The sequence below is a fragment of the Cuculus canorus genome, chromosome 2 (assembly GCF_017976375.1).
Source record: "Cuculus canorus isolate bCucCan1 chromosome 2, bCucCan1.pri, whole genome shotgun sequence".
Taxonomy (NCBI): Eukaryota; Metazoa; Chordata; class Aves; order Cuculiformes; family Cuculidae; genus Cuculus; species Cuculus canorus.
Genome location: NC_071402.1, coordinates 118,607,851 through 118,631,083, shown reverse-complemented (window position 1 = coordinate 118,631,083; position 23,233 = coordinate 118,607,851). Strand labels below are relative to the sequence as shown.

The 23,233-nt window shown below is 37.4% G+C and overlaps 1 protein-coding gene across 1 annotated transcript in view; it reads right to left on the bottom strand.

The window, feature by feature from the left end:
• Positions 1-23,233, bottom strand: part of ANO10 (anoctamin 10) — a 133,377-nt gene that overhangs the window by 38,747 nt on the left and 71,397 nt on the right. Inside the window, exon 12 of the mRNA XM_054057861.1 lies at positions 8,095-8,211. Coding sequence (XP_053913836.1) covers positions 8,095-8,211 — 117 coding nt within the window. The remainder of the gene's footprint in view (positions 1-8,094; positions 8,212-23,233) is intronic.

Sequence of the window (23,233 nt, the reverse complement as noted above, 5' to 3'; positions counted from 1 at the left end):
CAAAAAGCACGTACTACTTAAGTCATATATAGAACATTAAAGTGTCCATGGACACCGAATTTAAACAAAATTTACACATTAATAACAGTTATTTCTTTCTATTAAAGTTATTCAAACAAGAAATCGCATCTCCTTTCAGAACAAAAATTATCAGTCCATATACATATAGCAAGGACGTGGCTATTTGGCTTGAGTCTTAACCATCTCACTGAAATGGCAGACACATATCAGAGAGCTATTTCTCACACAACAAAAAGTGTGAGCATTCAAGGCGGCACCAGTAGGCATACAGATTTTTTCAAGTTCAAAATGAATAGAACTCCAGTGGCTGCACCAGCAAGGTATCATGTTGGGTACTTGTTCTTAGAATCACCATGCTCAGGCTGCACAGTGAAGTATGTTCAAGTATCATCATTATAAACACATGGACATGAAACCACTTTTAAATTTTTTGTCTCTTTTTCAGAGTTTTGTGGATTCCTGCTGTTTGACCTCCAGCTTGACTCAGAAAGAGTTCTCTCTGTAGGCTGGATGACAGAAAAGACATCTTTAAAATAAAAATAATAATACTAAAAAAAAAAGATAATTTATTTTGTTTATAGACAGGAGTAGAGCAATTGGGTACTTTTAAACATCTAAAATATGACTGAAATCATCACCTCTGAAGAGCTGAGATATATCCTATTTGCTGTCTTCCTGCTCACAGAGAAAGCTTTCAAAAGTCAAGTTTAATTATTTCAACTAAACTAGCACTTCTTTTAAAGTCTCATTGTCTTCACTGGAATGTTCTAAGGTGGAGTAAGGAAAAGGATATTTAAAATGTGACAGGCATATAGGAGTCCACAGCTGCATACAACAAATGCTTTTTTTTTTTAATCACTGAATTTATTCAGTTCTATAAAGAAAATTTCATTATCAAATCATGGCTAGTGTAATCTTCTAGGAATTCTTTCTTTTGAAGGAATTTTAATGAGACAAGATATTTCATTTTTTTCTCTTGCTCAAATCCTTCACCTTCTCAGTAACAGGTGCAACCATTATTAGAAATCTGTAACTATAGATGCATGAATGTCCTGTTGAAAGCTGGTTAACAGAGTTCTTGAAATCAAATCTCACTGTGCACTTTATTCTCATTTGTATGGGAAATGGAATAGCCTCTTCTCTTGTATGCAAACCATTTCACATATAATTGGGATCCCTGTGGGTTCTGAAACCATGAAAGTCTGATGTAGCTGCAGTATTCTTACAGCAGGAACAATTTTAACCTAGTTTTTATCCTATCCTCTTACTTCAGGTTTCCTGTTGAAATCATATCTTGTCAATGATCTGGGATGTCAGGCAAAAAAAAGAGGACTGGACTGATTGATGTCTGTTCCAGTACCAGGCTCTACGTCAGGATTTGAGAAAGGTAAAGCAGTTTGTGTTTCCAGAGAGAGTTAGCTGTTATGGAATCATAACTTGATGGAAAATTTTACCCCTACCAATTGTCGTAATTGTCATAGAGAACAAATGGACTGTAGGAAGAGAAAATTACACCTGCTGGGAAGTTGGTGCATTGTTTGTTTCTGTTTCCTTTGAGAGCATGCAAGAGTATCATTTACCATCACATTATATTCATATCTACTTAGAAGTTTATATTTATTCTGTTAGCACTCAGGGGGACCATATTTAAAAGCTTAACTTATCATCAAACCAGCCAGACTTGTGTCATCTCACCTTCAGTTGAAAAGTCACAAATTTGGACAACAGAAACCTTCCTCCTAAATGAATGGGGTTTTGGTTATGCATTTTTCTCAAAGGATCATAATTTATTTTGGGTTTGCTAACACCCTTATATTGAAAGTAATTTTCAGAAACACACTCTCAAGAAAGGTCCAGCATTAAAGGAATTCATGTTTAAAATACACTGGCAAAATTATGTTTGAACACAACCTGTTGTCCTATGACTGAGTCTTTCTATGCTTAAAAAACTGTGTTACGAAAATATAGTGAATCTTACTTGCATTATATCCCCACTGCTACCAAATGCATGCAAATGTTATATTGACAGGTCTGACAGCATTTTGACTATTCTCTAGGGGAAAATTTTACTTGCAGTGTTTTGGGCTTTATAAAGAAAAACCCTACAGCAAACAATGATTAATAATGACTCTATTTTAACATCACCTGTGAGTTATGTCTGATTATACAAACCAGTGCAGCCAATCATAAAAAGTGTGACCACACAATTTTTCTGAAAAAATGAGGTTTAGTTAAAAATCTTTTTTTTCTTTACAACAATACTATTTCTAAGAATATTTTTTTGGTCAAAACATAAAAGCAAGTGTTTTATCACATCTAATTCTGTTTTAACCTAAATGCAAAGTTTGAGCACAAGTTCCACCAATTTTTTCTACAGGTTGTTTTGCAAATCTTTGATTATTTGAATGAAATCTTTTCATTTCATGCCTTTCCTCTGGTCCACTTGCAGCCTTGTGCTTGCTCAGCATTGCCAGCAAGCACAGGATGAGCTTCTGTTTTTACTATCAGCAGTGTTTTGAGGGTAGTCTTCAAGCTACGGGTAGTCCTTTTTCTGAGCCCTCTAACTCTGGTAATCACAGCACTGAATGAGGCAGTAATTCACTGAGCTTGTTTCAGCCTCACAAAAACTGTCTTCTGTTCCCATTTTGCAAAATAAATAAGCAGGATATTAAGCATTAATGACTCATGCTCTCCCAATGTTAAATAGTTAAAAAAAACCCAGAGATCCTGTTCTCTTCCTACCCTTGCCAAACAAAAAGAAGGGACATTTCTGAGGCTCAATGACAGTTCAAGCAACTATGTTGGCCCATCACACCTGTGGTCATAGGCACACAGCATGTTAGTAAATAGCAAACCATGAATATTGCCCAGTGCAGAAGACACCTAAAAGAGCAGTTCCTCTTTATTTTGCACTAAGCTACAGAAAGCTGTTCTCAGAGAGGCTAAGTACTGTAACAGGATGGCCCAGCACACTCCAACTTAGTGTATTCCTCATGGAAAGGACATCATTAGTGCCATCGGGTTACATTCCTAGGGGAAATGGCAAGGACCGTCCATTGCAGTCAGAATCATAGAATCGTAGAATAGTTTGGATTGGAAGGGACCTTAAAGATCACCCAGTTCCAACCCCCCTACCATGGGCAGGGACACCTCCCACTAGATCAAGCTGCCCAAGGCCCCATCCAACCTGGCCTTGAACACCTCCAGGGATGGGGCATCCACAACTTGCCTGGGCAACCTGTGCCAGTGCCTCACCACCCTCCTTGTGAAGAAATTCCTCCTTATGTCTAGCCTAAATCTGCCCCTCTCCAGTTTATACCCATTGCCCCTGGTACTATCACTACAAGCCTTTGTAAACAAAAAGCCTCCCCAGCTTTCCTGTAGCCCCTTCAGGTACTGGAAGGTCGCTATAAGGTCTCCTCTGAGCCTCCTCTTCTCCAGGCTGCACAAGCCCAACTCTCTCAGCCTGTCTGAAACTAGAAAACTTTGCAGTTCTTAGAGCTGCTGCAGTGCAGTGAATTGCAATGTTAAAGCACTGCAATTGCTTGAAGCAGAAGTTTTTTACTGGAGAGAACAGGAAATTCTACATGCCAGAATACCTGTAGAAGGAGAGCAAAAGAGTTTAAATTTTCCATATAACCACACCTAGGCAAACGGACACCTGTCCATTTACAGATGGATGCCAGATACCCAGCAGATGGACATGCTTCTCCACAGGAAGCACTGAAAGGCATTACTGTTAAAAGACACCGGCTACTGAAGGCTAGAATACTAAGAAAGGAAACTACAGCACAGGGATGACAGGATGTTTATGGATTAGGTCCCCTTGGAGGTAGGGGCTGGGAGAGAGAAGGAAGTCGGAAGGGATGCTCAAAACAAAAATCCTCCAAATCTGCATTTCAGCTTCAACTTAAGAACAGCTTTCCCCCTTTAGTTCTTCTGGAAAAGAAAACTCTTGCACTAATATGTATTTCTCTATTATTGCTATCAGGGCTGTGTTTATTCTGCTGAGATAGTGATGGAGATGCTATAAGCAAAAACATCTTTATCCAATTTATATAAACACTTTTTTTAATGCAAAAGTACCATAAAGAAACACAGGGATTTTAACATCAATAAGCTTTTGTTTTCAGAGCTAATACTGATGCTGTCTAGGTAGTTGCACTTTGTGAAAAGATACACCACTCCCCACCATTTAAAACTTCATTTTTCCTTGAAAAATGGCTGCCATTTATACACCATGCTAGACTTGCTACTCTCTATATTTCATGCTCAGAAAATAAAAGCATGAATGATTAATTTCCACCAATTTATCTCGTTTTCTTTGCCTGAATCTAGTTTCAGTGCAGAAAGAAGTTATTGATCTGATATTTGCCTCAATCAGAAGAGGGTAGTCCTGGGGAGATCTCATCCTACATGAAAACATGACTGTAACCTAGTCCACAAAATTCAAGTTATGCTGTTTAATCTGTGGCTGTCTTGCATCTCTGGAGCTTCGACCTTTTATTAGAATAGACTGCTGACTTATCTCCAACCATGAGGGTCTTTAGTCTATTCATTAAGCTTTAATCTATCCAGAAACGAAAATGCTTTTCAGTGTAGCTTTCACTGTCACTGCCCAAAAAATACTCCACGGTATCCTCACACTAGTTTTACAGCATTGCTCCCATCTATGCCTATAGTTATCCTGAGCCACTGAAGAATTAACTGATTATTCCCTTGCTCTTTGCAGGCACACCTATACGTGGCCTCTCTTCCTTAAAATAGGATTTAGACCAAAAAGCAGGGCATGCTTCTGCACTTGCAAGAAACAGAAGCAACAGAGCAGGGTATTGAGAAGAAGCAATGGGAGTCTCAGGCACCTCACCTCACTTTACTCACTAGCTACTTCCCTAAGAAGGATCACAGTGTTCACTGGAACAGGGTCCATCATCCCAGTAGCACACAGTACCCACTTCTGGTCGCCCAGCATCCAGGCTTCCTTTCAGGTGACAACACTTTAGGGAGTGTGAATGGAATCGCTCCTGCTCCTCTTCCAAAAATCTTGATCCATGTTCTCTTCAGTCCTCTATTAGAGTTCACCAGTTTACTATTTGCCCCAGTTCCCCCCACAATAGAGTCTCACTGGCCTTCTCTACCATTCTTTACGGTGAAGGCCATCAGGGATATCTGAAGCAACATTTACAGATGAAACACATACTTTGAGTGTATCATAACAAACTATTTTCAAAATAGATTAAATTATTACAAGCCATCCAACAGTCCACGTCCTTTCAAGTCTCAATACAAAATATATAAGGAAAAACATTTCACAACTTCCTAAAAACCTTTCTTAAAGCTTGAGAACTTCAAAACTAGACTGTCATTTCAATATAAAATGATTTTTTTTAATTATGGCATTTTTCACCATATAGGAGGTTTCAACAAGATCTAATGATGATCGTTCATCTTTATTAAAGAGCTGAGACACTGTATTCCCCAAAATTCCTTTCAAATAGACACTAACTCAGTCTTCAAATGGTTTTAAAGGCAGAATAGCTATAGTCCCACTGCACCAGGTTAAAAAGCAACTAGCTTAGCTAAGGAAAATGTAAAGGTGCTGACACTACCTAAAGTTAAGGAACCCAAGCACAATAAATACAACTGTTTAAAGGAGCTGTATTAGAAGATTTTCTCTCCGTGTGCTATATACAGAGGTCTACAGTCTGGCAGTGTTAATACCCTTCTCATAGCTACATCCCAAGACAACAGTACTCTTAAAGCTCATATGGTAAAACACAACAGCCTGCATGTCTGGATAGCATCAAAAGAGGAACGTGATGCATACTTGCTCAAAATTATATAAACTAGTTTCTCTGTAATATGCAATCCCAGAATGCATTTGCCACAGACTTTTATGGCTATTCTCTTAAACAGTTGTTTTAGAGGGTTTTGTTGTTGTTTTCTACTTGAAAGATATATAGCTTGAATTACCATGATTACTCTCAGTAACAAGAGGAAGAACTTGAAAATGTGCTTCTTAAGACAGATGCTTCAGTATCTTTTCTTGCACTGCCAATCTATTACTTTTAAATGCAGGTATTTTTCACTAAAAAAAAAAAGGCACCAGAAAAAAAGACTGAATCTCTGTGTGGTTATGGGATACACAGCACAGTATCAATCAGAGGAAATCTAAAGAAGGTAACGGTAGATACTTTAAAGTACCTACCAAGGTACCTAAAAAACATCAAATATTCTTCCCAAATCCTCTAGGAAGACTCAAAGCATTGTCAGAACTGCCAGGCTTCTCATCCTTACTCAAATCTAAACCAACGTTTCACTACTGAATTAGTAAAACAACCCTGAAGAACTGCATATAAGGCATATATCATTGTAGAGAATACACAGAAGGAAGGATAGGAGATTAAGTCCTAGCTGCTGACATCCACAGTCATATTCAAAGAGACTCTGTATATATTCCACTCGGCACATTATAACCAAAGGTGACTGTATTCACTTCAGCTTAAGGTTCCAGTGGATGGCCTAGTTTTGCCTGTCTACAAAATTAAAACAAATAAGGAACAACTAAGATAGAAATGTAGTCCTGTTCCTTTTAATATTATCTAAAAAGTACTTGAGATCCATGACCAGCTCCTGGTAACTTCACACTGGCATACTAGACAAAGGCAAAACAAAACTATCAGGCATTGGATTCCACTGTAATTAGAGTTTTGTTTGTTATGGCTGATTATGGAAGACAATGCTGACCTCAATAGTGATGTTCGAATATTACACGCAACTGTGGGATTTTAACTAGAAAGGGTAGTGTATTGTTTACAGGCTCAGTTTGTCCAGAAGTAAGAGATCATTTTGTCACATGCAGCTATGGTAGATGTTCTACAAAGTAATCTCCAGTTCCACACAAAAAAACCCCTAGAGTATAGAGGAGGTTACACACCTGCATCTGGAGCACACACATATATTCATGTAAAACCATGCACTGCAGTGTAAAAATATCTAAGCCAACAATAAATAGGTGAACCACTCTCTGCAGCTCCATGCTGGATTGTTGGGGTTTTTTTTTCTTATATGTAAGCTACCTTAGAAATCCTCTCTAGCATAGTACAGTCAGAAACTCCTAAAGTAGGTTGCCATTGAAAAACCAGCTTTGTAGAATCCTTGTATCCTACTGAAGCTAATCCTCTTGTGACCTCCACCACTCTCTCTATGGAATCATGTGTCAAAACAGACGCTCTCATTACAAAAATCTAGTTCTTTATTTTCCTAAATTGCTTTGGAGTGCCTGTTAAATATATTGTAAAATATAAATTACTTATGCAATAAAATGAGAATATTGTATGGACAGGAAAATAAGGAAACGCGACCTTAGTTTTCAAACATTTTTTAAAAGTTTAGACTGTTTACAATTTGTGTTTGTTTTAGAGCTAAGTTATCTGTTTATTTCTGGTGGTATTTCAGCAAGGAAGAAATCCTAGCGTCACCACAACAAATACCTCCAGGGGACGAAACTAGGTTTCACAGAGCCCAAAGTCCTTTAAAAGCAAAAACATAAACAAAGTATGTTTGCCCACCCAAGGACAACAGACATTACAAGTTGCTACATTATTAGCCATACCAAAAACATCAACCCTGACCTGAAAAGGAAGACCATTTTCCTGGTGTTGACTCACATACATTGGTGGGTTGAAAGGACAGATGAATCAGTTAAAACTTCCAGCTCTCTGCTCCACTTCTTGAACCATGAGGGATTAACAGAAAATGAAGCAGTATCTAAAGTGTTACCATGTACAACCCAACCTGCAGTGGTAAACTAATGCTATTTTCAATTTATTTAAGACCCTGTGCTATATGCTTTGCTACAGAGTGACTGTTCCACGTGCCACTCAGTCACCCCAGCTCTGCCACTCCAACATGAGGCACAGAACAGCTTTAGTTAACTAATCTCAATATAATGTAAACAGGAATTCCAAAATCCCCAGATTTATGTATTTATCTATCTAAAATAAAAGCAGAATTTCCCTAGTTTATCTTCCCACCAACTCTTTTCACTGTTATGAAGTCAGTTGCTCTTACCTGTTGTTTGAGAGCCTCTAGAGATTCAAATTCCAATTTGGCTAGTTTTATCTGGATATCTCTTGGTTTATCCGGAATTACAAATGCCATAATAAACTTTATTGCTAGTAGCAAGTGCTGGAAAAAAGCAAAAAGAAAAATATTGTTCTATAAATTTCAAAGCATAGAGAGAACTGCATAATACAATTTCCAAATTTCAGTAACAGAGGTATAAATTATTTCTTGTGACATGTGCAGCAGGGATAGCACACTATAACCACATGGAGCCTCAGCTACTCTCTATTTTTTCTGTTTACAGTCACTCACAATTTCAATATTAACACATATAGTTTGTCTTATTTTCACAAGAATCCTACTTCCCCATGTATTATAAATGTCTTAACCGTTGAGATTCCTGATAAAATAATAGGTTTTTTATGCATAGAAATTAAATGACACCCAGTTACATAGTGAAATTTTTACATATATAGACACATAAATATAATTACATATAATTAGATGCAATTATAACATACATACGTGCATGCACACGTGTGTTTGTCATGATAGAAATGAAACAAGCACATTGTAAAAATTATGTACAAACCCAGAATTTCTGCATTAGACAAATTATTAAAACCTAAAAGCACTCCTGAAAAAGCACTAGAAATAAACAAAACAAAGTAAAATATGATGTCTACAGAAACAGCACACTTACAAACAGAAACTTTCCGAGAAGTATTCCACATATAAAATGACAAATTAGTCATTTACCACAAAAGATTATAAACTTGTTTAAGAGAAAATAAACAGGAATTTCTGTTGAACTTAATTATTGACCGGTCTTTATTAAACATGCACCATCCCCTTCATCTCACCAAAACCAACTGTCAAAATGTGAAGTCAGTGATTTCATTTCTTCATTTTGGTCAAATATAAATATAATCTAAACAAGAATCATGCTGAGCAAACAGTATGCTGTATTTTTGCATGCAGAAACTTGCTCCTAGCTGAGAAAACACTGAGCAACATGAGGCAATGCTTAAATATATGCGCTTAACTTTAAGCACGATGATATGCATAGACATGCTTAAATTTGGATTGTATGTTCAAACTACTTTTCAAATTTCCCTGACTTTCTACAAAATGGAACAGATCATTGCTCCGTTCTGAAATACATTTTACTGAACTATATAATCTTGATGCATTTGGGCACATGAGTAATAACATAACGGAACAAAAACCCATGAGATTCCAGAGAAGCTAGCAAAACCACTAAACACTTCGCAGGAGGGGTAATGAGACTCTAGATGTAACAATTCCAATAAATAAGGGAGATTTAAATTAAGAAATCAGATAACAGTAGCAAGTAACAGAACAACAACAAAGATCCATACATTAAATTATTTTTTAAAATGTCTTACAGGAAAATAGTAGGTCTGGGAAACAAACTGGTAGTGCAAGGACTAACGCTTTATTTAAAGAGGTGAAAGGAAGGCTGAAAACTGATGTAACACTAATAAATCATCAGTGAAAACCCGAACACAGATTAAGAGGTTAATGAAGTGATTAGCAAGTCCACTGTATAATACCTCATCATTAAAAAAAAAATTATGTCAACCATAAAACATTCTCTTATTCATACAAATTCTGTTTTCCCACTCAACTTAATAGTGTCTGCTAAAGGAACTTGGCAGAAAAAGTGATAGCAAACAATGTTGATTTATGCTAGAAATACCTAACAATAAAAGATGTCTCAGAGTTAGCACTTTCTTAAATGGAAAAAGGTAAAATGTTGAAGACAATAAAATTGCCCAAATAAAAAAAATAAGACAAACAATGCTCTCATGCAGCATAGAGTTATAAGGAACCACGAGTTGAAGTGGAATAACTAATCTATAGATAACATTTTGGTTTGTAAACAGGAAAACAGGGAAATCAAGTTTGGAGTAACTCAAAACTAGATAACAGGATTAGGGTAAAATCTTACACTTGAGACAAATGGCTGACAGAACCAGCAGAAACTGAGGGATTCAGACTGGGATATTTACTTGGAATGTTACAATAAACAGTTCAATTGAAAAAAAGACTCAACATCACAAAATGTAGGTTCTAGCTGCCCATAGTGCTTTGGACTGGGGATTCATCTAAATCACAGAAATAAATTGGGGGCTTTGATCTACTAAAGAGCGAGAATCAAATTTTAAAACTGCAATTGTTCAGCCACAGCCTCTTGAAGACAAAAGCCAAGCTCCTAACTTCACATGGAAACTTCAAAGTAGCTCCAAGTCCAGACAACTTTTGAAAAAATAAGCCAAAATAATTTCAGGGAAATTTAAATAATACTAAGGAGGACTGACACTGATTGATAGAGTTTTGCCCATTTTTGACAGGAGTGAAGAAGGAATAGCAGAAGAGATATCTGGGGAAACCAGAAATAAACCCAACAAAAATGCTGCAGTTAATCCTGGAAAATACTGTACTTTTAAAGACAGATTTAGAAGGGCAACGTGTATTAACTACTTAACCATGTGAAGAGTTTTACTGTTGTATTAACTAACTATATCCTGGCAGTTCAGCAGTTTTCCAGCGATATGGGCAATAGGCTACCTGCTACCTGCATGTATGGAAAAATGCCTCTGACACAAACTAGCCATTGGCCAGAAAAGAAGTCAGTTTTCCTACTAACACAACTCATAGCCTGTAAACACCAGGATACAGCCTTAAACATGAAGGCAGAACCTATGATTCAGAAGTCCTTCAAGCCAGAGAGGCCTTGAAAGTTGGAGTACAGATGGGGAAAGTCACTATTTTTGCTTGCCCTACTGCCATCCTCTTTCCCAGGCATCTGCTAGAGGCCACTGTAAAAGACGGCTGGCTTGGACAGACCCTTGGTTTACCCCTCAGAATTGCTTTTTGTGTTCTTTTCCCTCCCATCAAAACCAAGTTTCATCAGTCAAAGCGCTCAGAACTGCATGGGATGTCTCTGTGCGCAAGACTGGGATTTCAGTAAACACACAGGACTTAACAGACAGCAAATTCAATTCAATTCCACCTCATTACTTCCAGTGAACCTGAAAAAAAGACATCAGGGCAAGAACCCCCTTGGATAACTTCTCCAGATGTTCCTGTTCACAAATTAGGAGCAACAGTAATAAAACTGGGAAGGTAACCGGCAGAAATTATGAATGTTGTCATATGATTCATGCAACCTCTTTAAAAGAAAATGTATCTCATTTTATTAACAGTTTATATTGCATTCTGGAACTGCCATTTGACCAAGGAAATTTAAGTAGTTATTAAAGGGAAACTGAAGAAAAAGTAGGGAGATGAGTACCTATATTCATTTTATCATTCATATTCTGTACGAAACTCAATCTTGTTTTAGAATAATTCCTGCAAGTTAGATCCATGAAAAGGAGCCAGCTGCTTTCAGAAAGGAAATGCCTTAAGAGTACAACATAAATCACCAAAACAGACCGCAGAATTCTTGTTTGTAGTATTATGTTAATACTTGCATGATTATATTACAAAAAGAAAATACTAAAGTTAATCCAAATTTCCTACACTACTTGTCCAAATGGATTTGTCCAATAATAAAATTTCTTCAAAGAGTTGTTTTTTTATTTTATTTTATTTTTTGTTAAATCAGGTTACAAACCCAACCATTATTTCTAACTGCAACCACTCAATAGCAATGTTGTTTCCAAGAACATGCTCTTCATAATGATTACAAGAGAAGTATTTCACTGCGAGCAAAAGCCAGGGTAATGTTCACACAAGCTGTAAGCTCTGCGATGTCAACAGCAAAGTCCCTCCTACTTTGCAATCTGCCAAGTGGGCACAGAGAGAAACAGCAATGAGTCTCTCCCTCTTGATAAATGCAGTGCCATCAAACCCTTTGTGGTCTTGTGCCAGGTGCTTAAAGAGCCAGAAGAACTATTCTGCTCTGCAAAGCCACCAACAAGAGCAAAAGCAGCAGCTGTGTTTTGCAGCAGTGGGTCCCCAACCTTGTATCTTCTAGAACAGAAAATGCAAATTAGGGTTAAATTCCTGGAATTTTGAACAGCTAATTTGATTTCTGGCCTGACTGCAGCTCAACTCCTCTCAAAATCTATGCCACTGAAAAAAAATAGATATAAGGAATACCTGTGTTGCTGGTTAGCTGATAATGTGCATGCCAAACATCATCTCAGAGAGACTTTAATAAACTTCTGTATCAAAAGCCTATTTTAGAATCTAATATTTACAAACACTTTCAATTGAGATCAGAAATCTGGACCCAGTCCAGCCTAAACCCAGTACATGCTGTGAAACAAGATGGTCACTGGTTACTAACTCTGTGTATGTAAACCACCCTAGGCAAAAGGCAACACCTGAAAACAGCACATCACTTTGAACCTCTGCTCTCTACAGATACATGCAAAATACCTTTGAAAATGTAAAATATCACTGCAAGATCATGCTACTCTCAGCGCAGGAAGCAAAGAGATCATTAGACTAGTTGCTAGGACTCCAGATCACAGTACTCTGACATTAAACTAGCCTAAGATCAAACACTAGGAGCAGATCAGAAAACTAAACTCCTTTCCGCAGCAACAGTTTTTAGCTTTGAGGGTCTTGCATCCTTCTGAGAGTAGGAAAATGGCAGGAGGAAAGTGAAAAATAATTCTGTCAAGGGAGCAATACATGCAAAGAAAAATTTCCATAAAGCATGGGAAGTTCACTTAAATTGTCTTTGAAAAACAGCAATAAAATAAATCTACGAGCAAATATTTCTGCAACATACGTAAAAATGAAAGCACAACCAAACTTTCCTCCCCACTTTTAGACTGAACTGGCTTCATTACAGAGTCTTGTTAAGGGAGCAGAATCATCACAGCTGAGGGACTGTCTTCTGCTACACTGATAAATGCTGCTGTTAAAACCTCATATTCCATATGATTTTTGTAAAATAGTAATGGAATCTGTCTCTGATATTCCTTTCAAAATTTCACTTTATCTATAGACAAGTCCAAAATCCTGGGGGGAGGAAACCTATTTCAAGGTTTCTTCACATCTTCCGTCCAGTTTGAGACTTGGTCTTCTCTTCGCATAGACAGATGGAAGCACACCCTTACAGTCCAGATGCCTACCCCATTTGTCCCTAACCCAGCATTTCAGCCAGAATAAGCTTTCTCCTCCTCCCTGCCAAAACGCAAAGGAAACATTGGGACCAAAGTACAGCCTTCCTGTTCCAGAGTTGATGCCTCTTGTCGCTCCAGCACAGTGAAGTCTGTCTCAGCTCCCAGCTGGAATATGCTCAGTACAGGTGAAATGTTCATGCACTTACACCTGCCATGCTCCCTTAAGTCTTTACAAACCACAGAGCATCACAAAGCACATTCTAGAAATCAGAGTAAACCTTCTGTCAGCCTTTGCATTGCTACTTCTGAGCACAGATGCAATGCATCTTCTCAATACAATAGTAATCTTACGTATTTATAAAGACAAGTTTTATCCTTTCTTAAAAGGAGGAAGGCACTTCTATAAAAATGCAAAAGCTACAAACTGAAAAACCCATCCAGCAGGGAGAGTCTCAGCCTGCCCCAATAAATTGTGGCTGAGATGCAACTGCACAGACACTTATCACAAAACGTGTCAGAAAGCATAAGCAGAGATGGCATTATCTGGTCCATTTATAACTTATAACAGAACATCCACTTCTTCCTTTGAGCTGATGAATACACGTGTGCACACACACACACACACACACACAAACCCGCAAAGGCAGCCCAAGGAAAATGAGGAGCTACATTTCTGACAGAACATCTCTCGGACCATCAGAAGGGTAAGAGCAGCTCACCAGTCTCCTGTTTACCACACCAACACATTTGTGAAATCTAGCCCTACTCAACAGGGCATTTAAGCTTATGTCTATTTTTAAGTATATCTATAAATATATTTATCTTCAGAAAAACAATTAAGCCCAGGCTTAAAAGGAGATAAAAAACCAGTGCTGAGGTCATTCGCTGAATCTGGGTCTTAAAATTCAATGGCAGAATCACAATACGTACTTTCTTTTTCTGGGGATGGTAAGATGCAACTTGTATTAAATTCACATGTGTGAAGAGATGAATGCTGGCTTGCACGGAGTCTCTCTAAATTTACACTTCTGAAACAGTTTTAATTAGTGCAGAAATCCTGTTCTGTACTTTTAGTACTAATCCACTATGAAACTTTCCCATCAGAAATTTACACTGAAAAAGGTACCAGGCTTTAACATGCAGTTTTGAGAATCTTTCAATCACGGAAAAAGTATTAAGCTACAACATGAGAATAGAGGTTTGATTTATTACTGTTACACATACATTAGTAGCACTGAGCTCTAGTAGCACAGGTACACCCCTCCTTCCAGTGAACTCTTGGCCTTATGCTCCAAGACTATAGAACTGGTTTCTTTCAGAAATAGGTTTATTCTAAATACTTCATATAAATATTGCTATTCCAAAAAAAACCCAGCACCAATTCCATACCAGCATTCCTGAGCAAGAGACTAACATAATAAGAAAACATGAAAGATTGGAGGAAAAAAAAAAAAGTAAAGATAATCTCTAAGGAAGCAGATTCTGTAGTCATGTTTCCAGGAAGGAACTGCAAAAGCAATGGGCTAAGCAAAGCAAAAAACAAAGCAAAACATCGCAAACGTCATCTCCTAGTGAGGGAGCTGGTCCCTTCTGCCCTTACAGATTTTTGCATTTTCCTCCTGTTCTAAAAAAATCTCCACAAGAGCAGCAGGAAAGCAAGCAAAGTAAGCCAGTACCTACTTCTGAAACTTAAGTCCTCTCTCAGAAAGCCTTAGGAAATATTTAAACCCTATGCAACTTTAAACATAAGTCATCGGGGGCAATCTGTTAAATAAATAAATATTCTACCAATCCACATGCTGATAAAGTTGAAAGCACAAGTAACCTGATCAACTGCACACTCACAATTTTTTCATCTTACAGCACCACTATACTTTCTAGTAACTCAATATTTTAAAAAAAACCCACAAATTTTCTAATTATTTTTAGATTATTCCTTACTAATGTTTAAACCACAGCTGTTACACCTCACATTCAGTCACTAATGAACTGAAGCAGTATCTGGGTTTAATAGTCTTTTTGCAAAGATTTAGATGCCCAGCTGTTCTCCATAATTTCCTCCAACAATAGCAATTAAGATGTGAGGCAGCCTGGAAATCTATAGAAATATTGTCCCTAACTTATCTGATGCTGCAAAAAAAGCCACTAGTTCTTTATTTCTCATCATTTAAATATCTGTTCAAGCTTTTTTATAGATCTTTTACAATGGAATTTTTGAGCTTACTTTCAGATTACTTTTTTCAAGACTGAAGTATAAAAATAAGAGGGGCAAGAGCTGATAAGGTAAAGTGTTTTATTTACATACCCAAGCAACATTTTCTCCTCTCTGCAGACAAATTGCCATTTTTACATCTATCACTAGGAATTATACATTCAGCAGGTTCTAGAAATACCTCCTGAAAGAAAAAAATTATAAATAAAAGAACTTCTGATATCAGTCTTGTACACAGACTTCTAACTGACTGCAGCTTGGGAAACAACAGTTATCCTAACAATCTTGTTTTATAAACGCAGCATATTTCATGACCCAAAATATTTTATGATACAGCATGCTTGCAAAAATGTCTCTATAAATGTCTCTATAAAAACACAATATACACCAATGAGCCTTTCAGGAATGTTCTAAGACATAATTTTTCTCACATTTGTTTCATCCTGTAGTCAATTCAAAATACATGGGGAAAAAAAAGCACTGTAGGTGTAAATTTGTCTTGGAGCTCCTAAGGTATTTGCTAATGGTTAATTTTAACAGTCTTGAAAGCAGCATGATAATGCACCCACCTCTGCGTTACCATGTGATAATCCTGAAATGTTTTGGCACAACTTTTATCTCAATTTATGGCCAGCATTTAATAGGAACTGGGATGAGAGTTGCCAAAAGCCAAATTAGCTAATGCTGAATGTAATGAACAGCAGAGCTTTGATCATGCTCTGAAATAAATTCTAAGTGAAAAGTGGAAAGAAGGATGCCCATGGAATTAAAATTGACAGTATGATTAATACCAAGCCACATGAAGTGCCTCTTAGCTGATTGCTAACATTACATATTGGCTCCCATTCTGACAGGTACAGTTTATTGTCAAAATGCCCTCATGTTCCACATCAAGGAAGGAAAAAAAGAAAAAAAAAAAAAGAGTTTGCTATTTTCTATGAATATACAAAACTTATACTTCTTTCCGCTTTAAAGTTATGTGGGTTTTTTTCTATGGAAAAAAGATGCAAGTAAATTAAAGCACAAATTATGCATTGTAAGGAATTGTGATTGTCAGGACCTAGAAATTCCTCCTTGGTTACATGACTGGATGACCTGGGATTAGTAAGGAGATAGGAAGCATTGTTTCTGCCTGGATTTTGAAACTACTGTAAGTCAGTTCAGTGGTAAGCAGGAATTGTCACCTACTGCAGACATCAAAGATTTTGGGAACTCTTTGCTCCTGCCTCATCCAAACCTCCTTTGTCCTAGTCCAAGTCAAAGTATAAAACAGGTATAAAAGTCCCAACTGAACAGACTCAGCAAAGATATCAATATGTAAAATACAAAAATAAAACCATTATATTTTAAGTGGTTTTAATTTATAAGCCTTACAGATGGTTTTTCCAAAACTCTGTGTTGGTTCTGGAGATTGTGAGACAATTAGACTTGTCAATCTGATTGTTTTCTTCAGTTTATGCTAGGAAAAGGTGGTGTTGCACCTATATTAGAATTTAAACTATTTTAAACCTTGAAATTGATGTTTTTGTCTGTTGCCTTGACAGCAAGTAACACAAACATAATTGGGGATTAATTTTAAGAGTGAAGTCTCAGCCAGTTATTCTTCAAAGAAGATATATACCTAAGTTTTTACCCTTAACTGTGAAAAGTAAGTTCCCCGATTAGATGCATCACATTGTATTGATATTTCCTTATTTCTCTCACAACTACCTGGCTTTTACATACCACTGTCTTATGGTGCTTTCAAAGCTTATTCACAAGAACGTTATTCCTACTGAGAAGTCTGTTTACCTCATAACACCAAGATAAGCAAAGAACTGTATCTGAATAAATATGTTTAAAACAAGACATAATATTTCACCACATTGCAAATTCATTGAATGAGTCAAAATTTGAGGGTAGCACAGGTTTCTTCTGTGTATTCATCCTATTCTAAGCGGCATGCTTTACTTCTGTTTGAAGCTGGAAGTAAATTCTGCAGGACATGGCACATTTCAAAATCTGGACCAAAAGGCGAATCATGCAATGTTAAATAATGAAGAAAATGTCACAGCCATGACTCAGAGAAAAATATTGGTGTTGTGATATATCACATCATAAGCTGCAGATTGTTGTCTCTATTCCTGTGCAACTTTAATCAAAACAAATTAATTGAAATGGGTACAATCAAACTAGCCAATCTGAAACAATTCTGTAGGGAAAAAAATAAACTAACAATTTTCATACTGGAAACTCACCACCTGCATTTTTTTTCTGTAAAAACTGAAGAGTTTTGTCAGAACTATGCAAAGTCAAATAATCCTTTGCTTTTAAATAAAGGTCAGAAGAAAAGCTTTCCATTCAGCTGGAGTATTTTAATTAAACATTGCAGCAGGTGTTTGCATATGCTGCCAACTCTTGAAAAGCCTGCATTAAAACCGTACTTTTAAAAAAAATAAAGACCTGTACATCCTCAAGCCCTCTTTATCTGTCTTTTCTGTGAATGGTTATTCACAAAATCACATAGAATTTTCTCTGTTTTGGAACACCAGTACCTGCCCTTGCTATAAAAGAGCTCTTCATCAAAGCTGTTGGAATCTAGCCATGCAATTCTCATGCCAGCGTTTACAGCCACGGCAGATCTCTGCAACAGCACAACCCAGAGTTTAGCCTTAGCCACTGACCTGCTTCACCTTGTTGGGAACATAACTGGTCTGTTCAAGCTGGCAAAAAGAGAATCTTTAACTATGAGCCAAACGCACCTTTGAGACAAAACACTGCAGTTAATGCAGATCCCTCTGTAGGTCAGATGCATGCAATCAAGGTTTTCAGCAATAACACACCTCCCAGCTTTAGCTCTCCATGCTCCGACATAAAAGCAGTCTATAGAATATTTCCAGAACTGCTTCCATTCTCAAGGAACACAAAACCCATCGAGTGGTGCAGGCTCCAGAAGAGAGGTGGGTAGAAACAGGGTGGAAGAGAGCAAGAACAAGCTGTATTTTCCACACTGGAAGTAACTGAGAGGTACCAAGCCTGTCTATCAGCTGAGAATGCAAGTCAGAAAGTGAACCCCAACATGAAGATTAGAAAGCAGTAACTCTCATACACATCGGGACACACACAACTGCATCAGTGTAGTACTGTTCTTCAAAACTAGATTTCTGTCAGCGTAATCCAATGCTTACTGCTTGACAAATTCAGTGGCATCTGGGACACCTCAAACACCACCACGTTTGAATCAGGATGACATTCTCAATTGAATTTTGATGTATGAGAAAGAAATACCAGTCAAAATGATAATGCAGCAACAAAGACTGTTATTCACTTAGGGTTTTTTTCTGAGACGTGGTAGTTTGGCCTTTGGAACTACAGGCAGAACAGAAAACCAACAGTTCAATTTCAGCAGTGTAACAGCTTCAGCAACACACAGTGAGCACAACTTCTTTTCTCCCTACAAATAGCAAAGCTGAAAGGAAGGAAAAAAAAGAAAATAGCACTACTTACAGATTCAATTACAATTTTAAGACCATTTGAGAGTCAACTTCCAGCAAGGGCTCAGCATCACTTTGTTGCTATGAAACATTATCACACAGGAATAATCAGCCATAAAAACCTGCAGCTGACTCATTCTCTGGCTTAAATTATCTCAGCTGAGAAGGCCACTTTCAATTTGAAATGAATTAAGTAGCAGTTCTGAGCATGGCTCTGAAAGATGCCTCGAGCATCTCAAATGGGCAATGCTGAGACACCAGACAAGATCTTGGACAAGTGACTAAACCTGGACAGGTTCTGGAGTAACTGCAATATAACACGCAAGCAGAGACAGGTGGGAAGTTGAGACTTTTCACGCACGAATCTCAACAGGGCTGATCAGGAATTGGAGGAGTCCAGGGACTGAAGGAAGAAATCATCGGTACCTGTGACTGCTTTGCTACTCATAAATAAAAGGGGTAACGTGGTACCCAAAATGACTGTGTTTCAGCTTCAAAACACGTTCTGAGAACAAGAGAAACCTGTGAAGAAGCATTACCTCACTACAGGAGTAACCTCTAGCAGTAGTGATTTGGCCCTGCTGTGAACCAAGAGGATGTCATTACAGAACTAGGCATCCTGCAGACCTCAAATCTTGAGCCACTCCTGGGTCTGCACAAACAGACTGTTGAAAAGCAAATATTTATTTCCTGAATCTGCCAGCCATCTATATTTATTCATCTTCCTTATGACTAGACTGAAAAGTGAGTCTTTGAGTTAAGGAAATGCTGGAAATTAAAGTGTTCTACAGTGCCTTTCCTTCAGCTTCTAGATGAAGAACGTCACCCTTTTTTGTGCTAAACGCGGGTAAGGAGAGTTCTTCTGGAAAAACGAGAGAAGCACCCTGAGAAAGTCAAAAGATTGTAAATGCACAGGACGCAGCAAGCCTGGTGCCCCAGGGCAATGCTGTTGCTGCAAACAGAGCGTGCCTTGGTATGTGCTGTGATATGCCACCATTCTGGCAGCTTCACTGCCCCTAAAACAGCAAAGTAAGCCAGCTTACCATCTCCAAGACCTGCTGTCTCCAGAAGCAACACGATGACTCCTGAGGTGCAGAGGCAGGTGATCACCTCTAGAAATAGGCAGCTCTGATAAGTTAGCACGATTTCCGTCCTAAATAGATACATGCTTATAGAAGTGAGATCACTGAAGATCACAGCACTTCAAATCTTTTATCCAAACACAGACGCCCTCAACAATCACATGAATCTTAGGGAGAAAGAAACTAACTGCACAGTGAACAGGCAAAAACGAGCAAAATTTTCAGGGTTCAAAATGTTACTTTGCTGTGAAGCTGCCTTTTCCCCTTAGAAATATTTTAAGAGCTGTTACTTGAGAGAAGAAATCTCTAAAACTTCTTGGCCTAGATTTTCTCTTTTTTTTTTTTTTCTTTTTTATACCCTTGACCAAGTGTTCTTTGATAATCCAAATGCACACCTCATTAGGTATAAAAGAGATTTGCCCGATATACTCAAAATGTTAAAAGAAATACAATGGAATAACTTCCTTGGAAGGTTTGAAAGATCTGGCAGTACTTGAAGTTGTGTGGAGTTTTGTGACATAACTATTAATGAATTACCTTCTAACATAGTAAATTGTCACATAAAAATCCTAAAAGGCTAAATTCATGCCAGATAACAGGCTCATAAATCATTTTTGCTACTTCACACTTTTCTTAACATCTCACCTGGCATTTTTACTGGGAGAAGAAATCAGTATGTCCAAAATACAGGATAAAAATCTCTCAGTCAAACAGTATTCAAAAGTAGGACCTCCCAGCTTGACATAAAAGTATTATGAGAAAAAAAAAATGAGTATATTCTTTGTTCAACCCGGAACAACATTACCTTTCTTTGATAGTACTAAACAGTTCTGGGTTAGACAAGATGACATTGCTGTCTACAGCATTTTAAAGTCCATTTCTATGAGGAATCATTTTAGCATAAGAGATACCTAGCTCTCTCAAGCTAGAAACAGTGTTTTTAGTAGTCAGCAGATATATATGATGAAATTATACTGATTTTCTCACTTCTAATGGGAACAAGCATATTACCCTGTCACCTCAAACCTGAAATGCATCTGGATCTCTTTCAGAATTTCAAGGATGCCAAATGTAAACTACAGAAGTACCAAACTGTACAGAAGCTGTACTGCCGCTGCTTTTCTCTTACATGTCCATGCTGACAATGATCTTTTTTTTACTGTCTACCTGATCTTTTAAAATCAGTTACCATGTTTCAAAAACTGGATCATTAAACATAGTAAACATACATATCATCATATTTTATCCTGGCACAGGTGGTAAGAAATTTGGAGGGTTTCCATTGTTGTTTTGCAGGGAAGGGACATTTTTTGTTTTAAGTAACTTTGCATCTTTCCATGTTACATTTACTCATTTTTGCCTAACTTCTCTCACACAGACAAAAAGCATTAAGTAATATGATTCAAAACCAAAACCATTTGGGGACCACTGACACCTGCAATTCTTCTGAAGACATAAGCCCATCTTTAGCATCATTATTCTTCCAAGATGAACACTGAGACTTTGAAATCAGTTAAACCGTGAGAGTTTCTGTGCTAGTTTAGGTTGCCTGAAGTGAATATAAAACACGCTTAAGAATTCTAAAACATGATTTCTAAAGGAAAGAATGTCATTATGGAAAGGTTTACTTAATTTTATTGCTATAACACCGAAGGAGATAGAACAGAGGTTAGTTTTACAGAACAAACAAGATACAGTTGCACTGATGAGAGAGGTGCCTCGTTACTCTGTTCTGTCAGAGATTTGATTCCTTGAGCTCATTAAGGGACATGCTTGGTTGTTAGTATAGGTAATCTTTCTGATAAGACTTTTCTTTTGAGGGACACAAATTTCATTTATCATGATTAGTTAAAGTTCACCTCTCTTTCTCTTCTTTTTATTCCTCACCATGGCAGCAATCTTATCTTCACATGGACTATTCTTTTTTTTCTTCATCCTTTTACTATTTTTTTTTAAGCTTAAGTATATATACCTGACCTTTATTTTAATTTAAATTCTCCTTCATACTTTCTGAATATTGTCAAACTTGTTATCTGCAAGTGAACTTGCTGCTAGTACAAGTAGTCTTTCGTGCATTGTCAGCAACAGAACGTGCTTAATAGGATGAATTACGGGGCTTCTCTGATGAATCTGTAACTTGCATAGCTAGTTCTCAACATGCTGCCTTCAAAACTGCACTGTAATGGCTTTACTTGTGAACCAAAGCTCCTAAGGCGCTATGCCTCTGGAGCCCTCAGCTCTGTTCTCTGTCCCTGATATTACAGTGAGAATACAGCCATTCATGTAATTAATGTGCCATCCCTGTGTAATTCAAAACACTGATGCACAGGACCACTCATTTATATCCACCACAGCAATCCTGGTCCATTCCAAACAGCAGATGGTGACAGCTTAGCGTGTAGAATTATTACAAGAATTATAAAGATTTAACCATTAAAGAATTTCTATAAACAGGAAACCCTGGGTGATGGCTCACGTTTTCTTTTCAAATGTTGTTCGTGTCTTCTTTTTCTAGATATTTGCACAGCAACAGTGTTTTAACACAGGGACATTTAAAACCATAGAATTTTCTGAACATATAATGCTGCTTGCAACATTACACATGAATCAGTTTTTCAGAACACATACTCATCTCTCATAAATAAAGAGAAGAAATGAGGGAAGACAACTACTACTTGCTTCAAATCTAATACACATTTGCTTCACATGCAACATTTATGTACACTTTCTGAAAGGAAGTCTGGTTAGATCTGGGAGAAAAGTGGTATTAAGATCAGGAATCACTTGCCTTTTCCCACAAGGCAATAGGGAGTCGCAAAATCTGATTTTGCCAATAAAAACATCCAACTAAATACAAATTATTAAAAATCACGATGCTGATCAAAGCTTTGGTGTTGGTTTAATGTCCTTTTTTTTCCCGTGCTATAAGTCTGTGTTCAATAACTTCACAACTTACAGGTTAGGATTGACAACCAGGTCTGCTATCAAAAATGCATGTTGTTACCCTCAACCAGTAATAGCTCTAGAAGAGATGACTGCACAAACTGCATTTCCTCTGTTGCGTATCGTATTTCTTCCTTATATGCAATATAAGGAAGACTTCCCAGTAGTCAATCTATTCTTCAATGACCTGTATTAACTTCTGTTACATTTTCTAAATAAAAGATCTTCTTTACACAAAGTAAAGTTACTTTACGAATTCTGCTTTTAAATATTCACCAGCAAAGAAAAGTAACCCCTGGTGTCTGAAAGCATCTACAGCTGAGC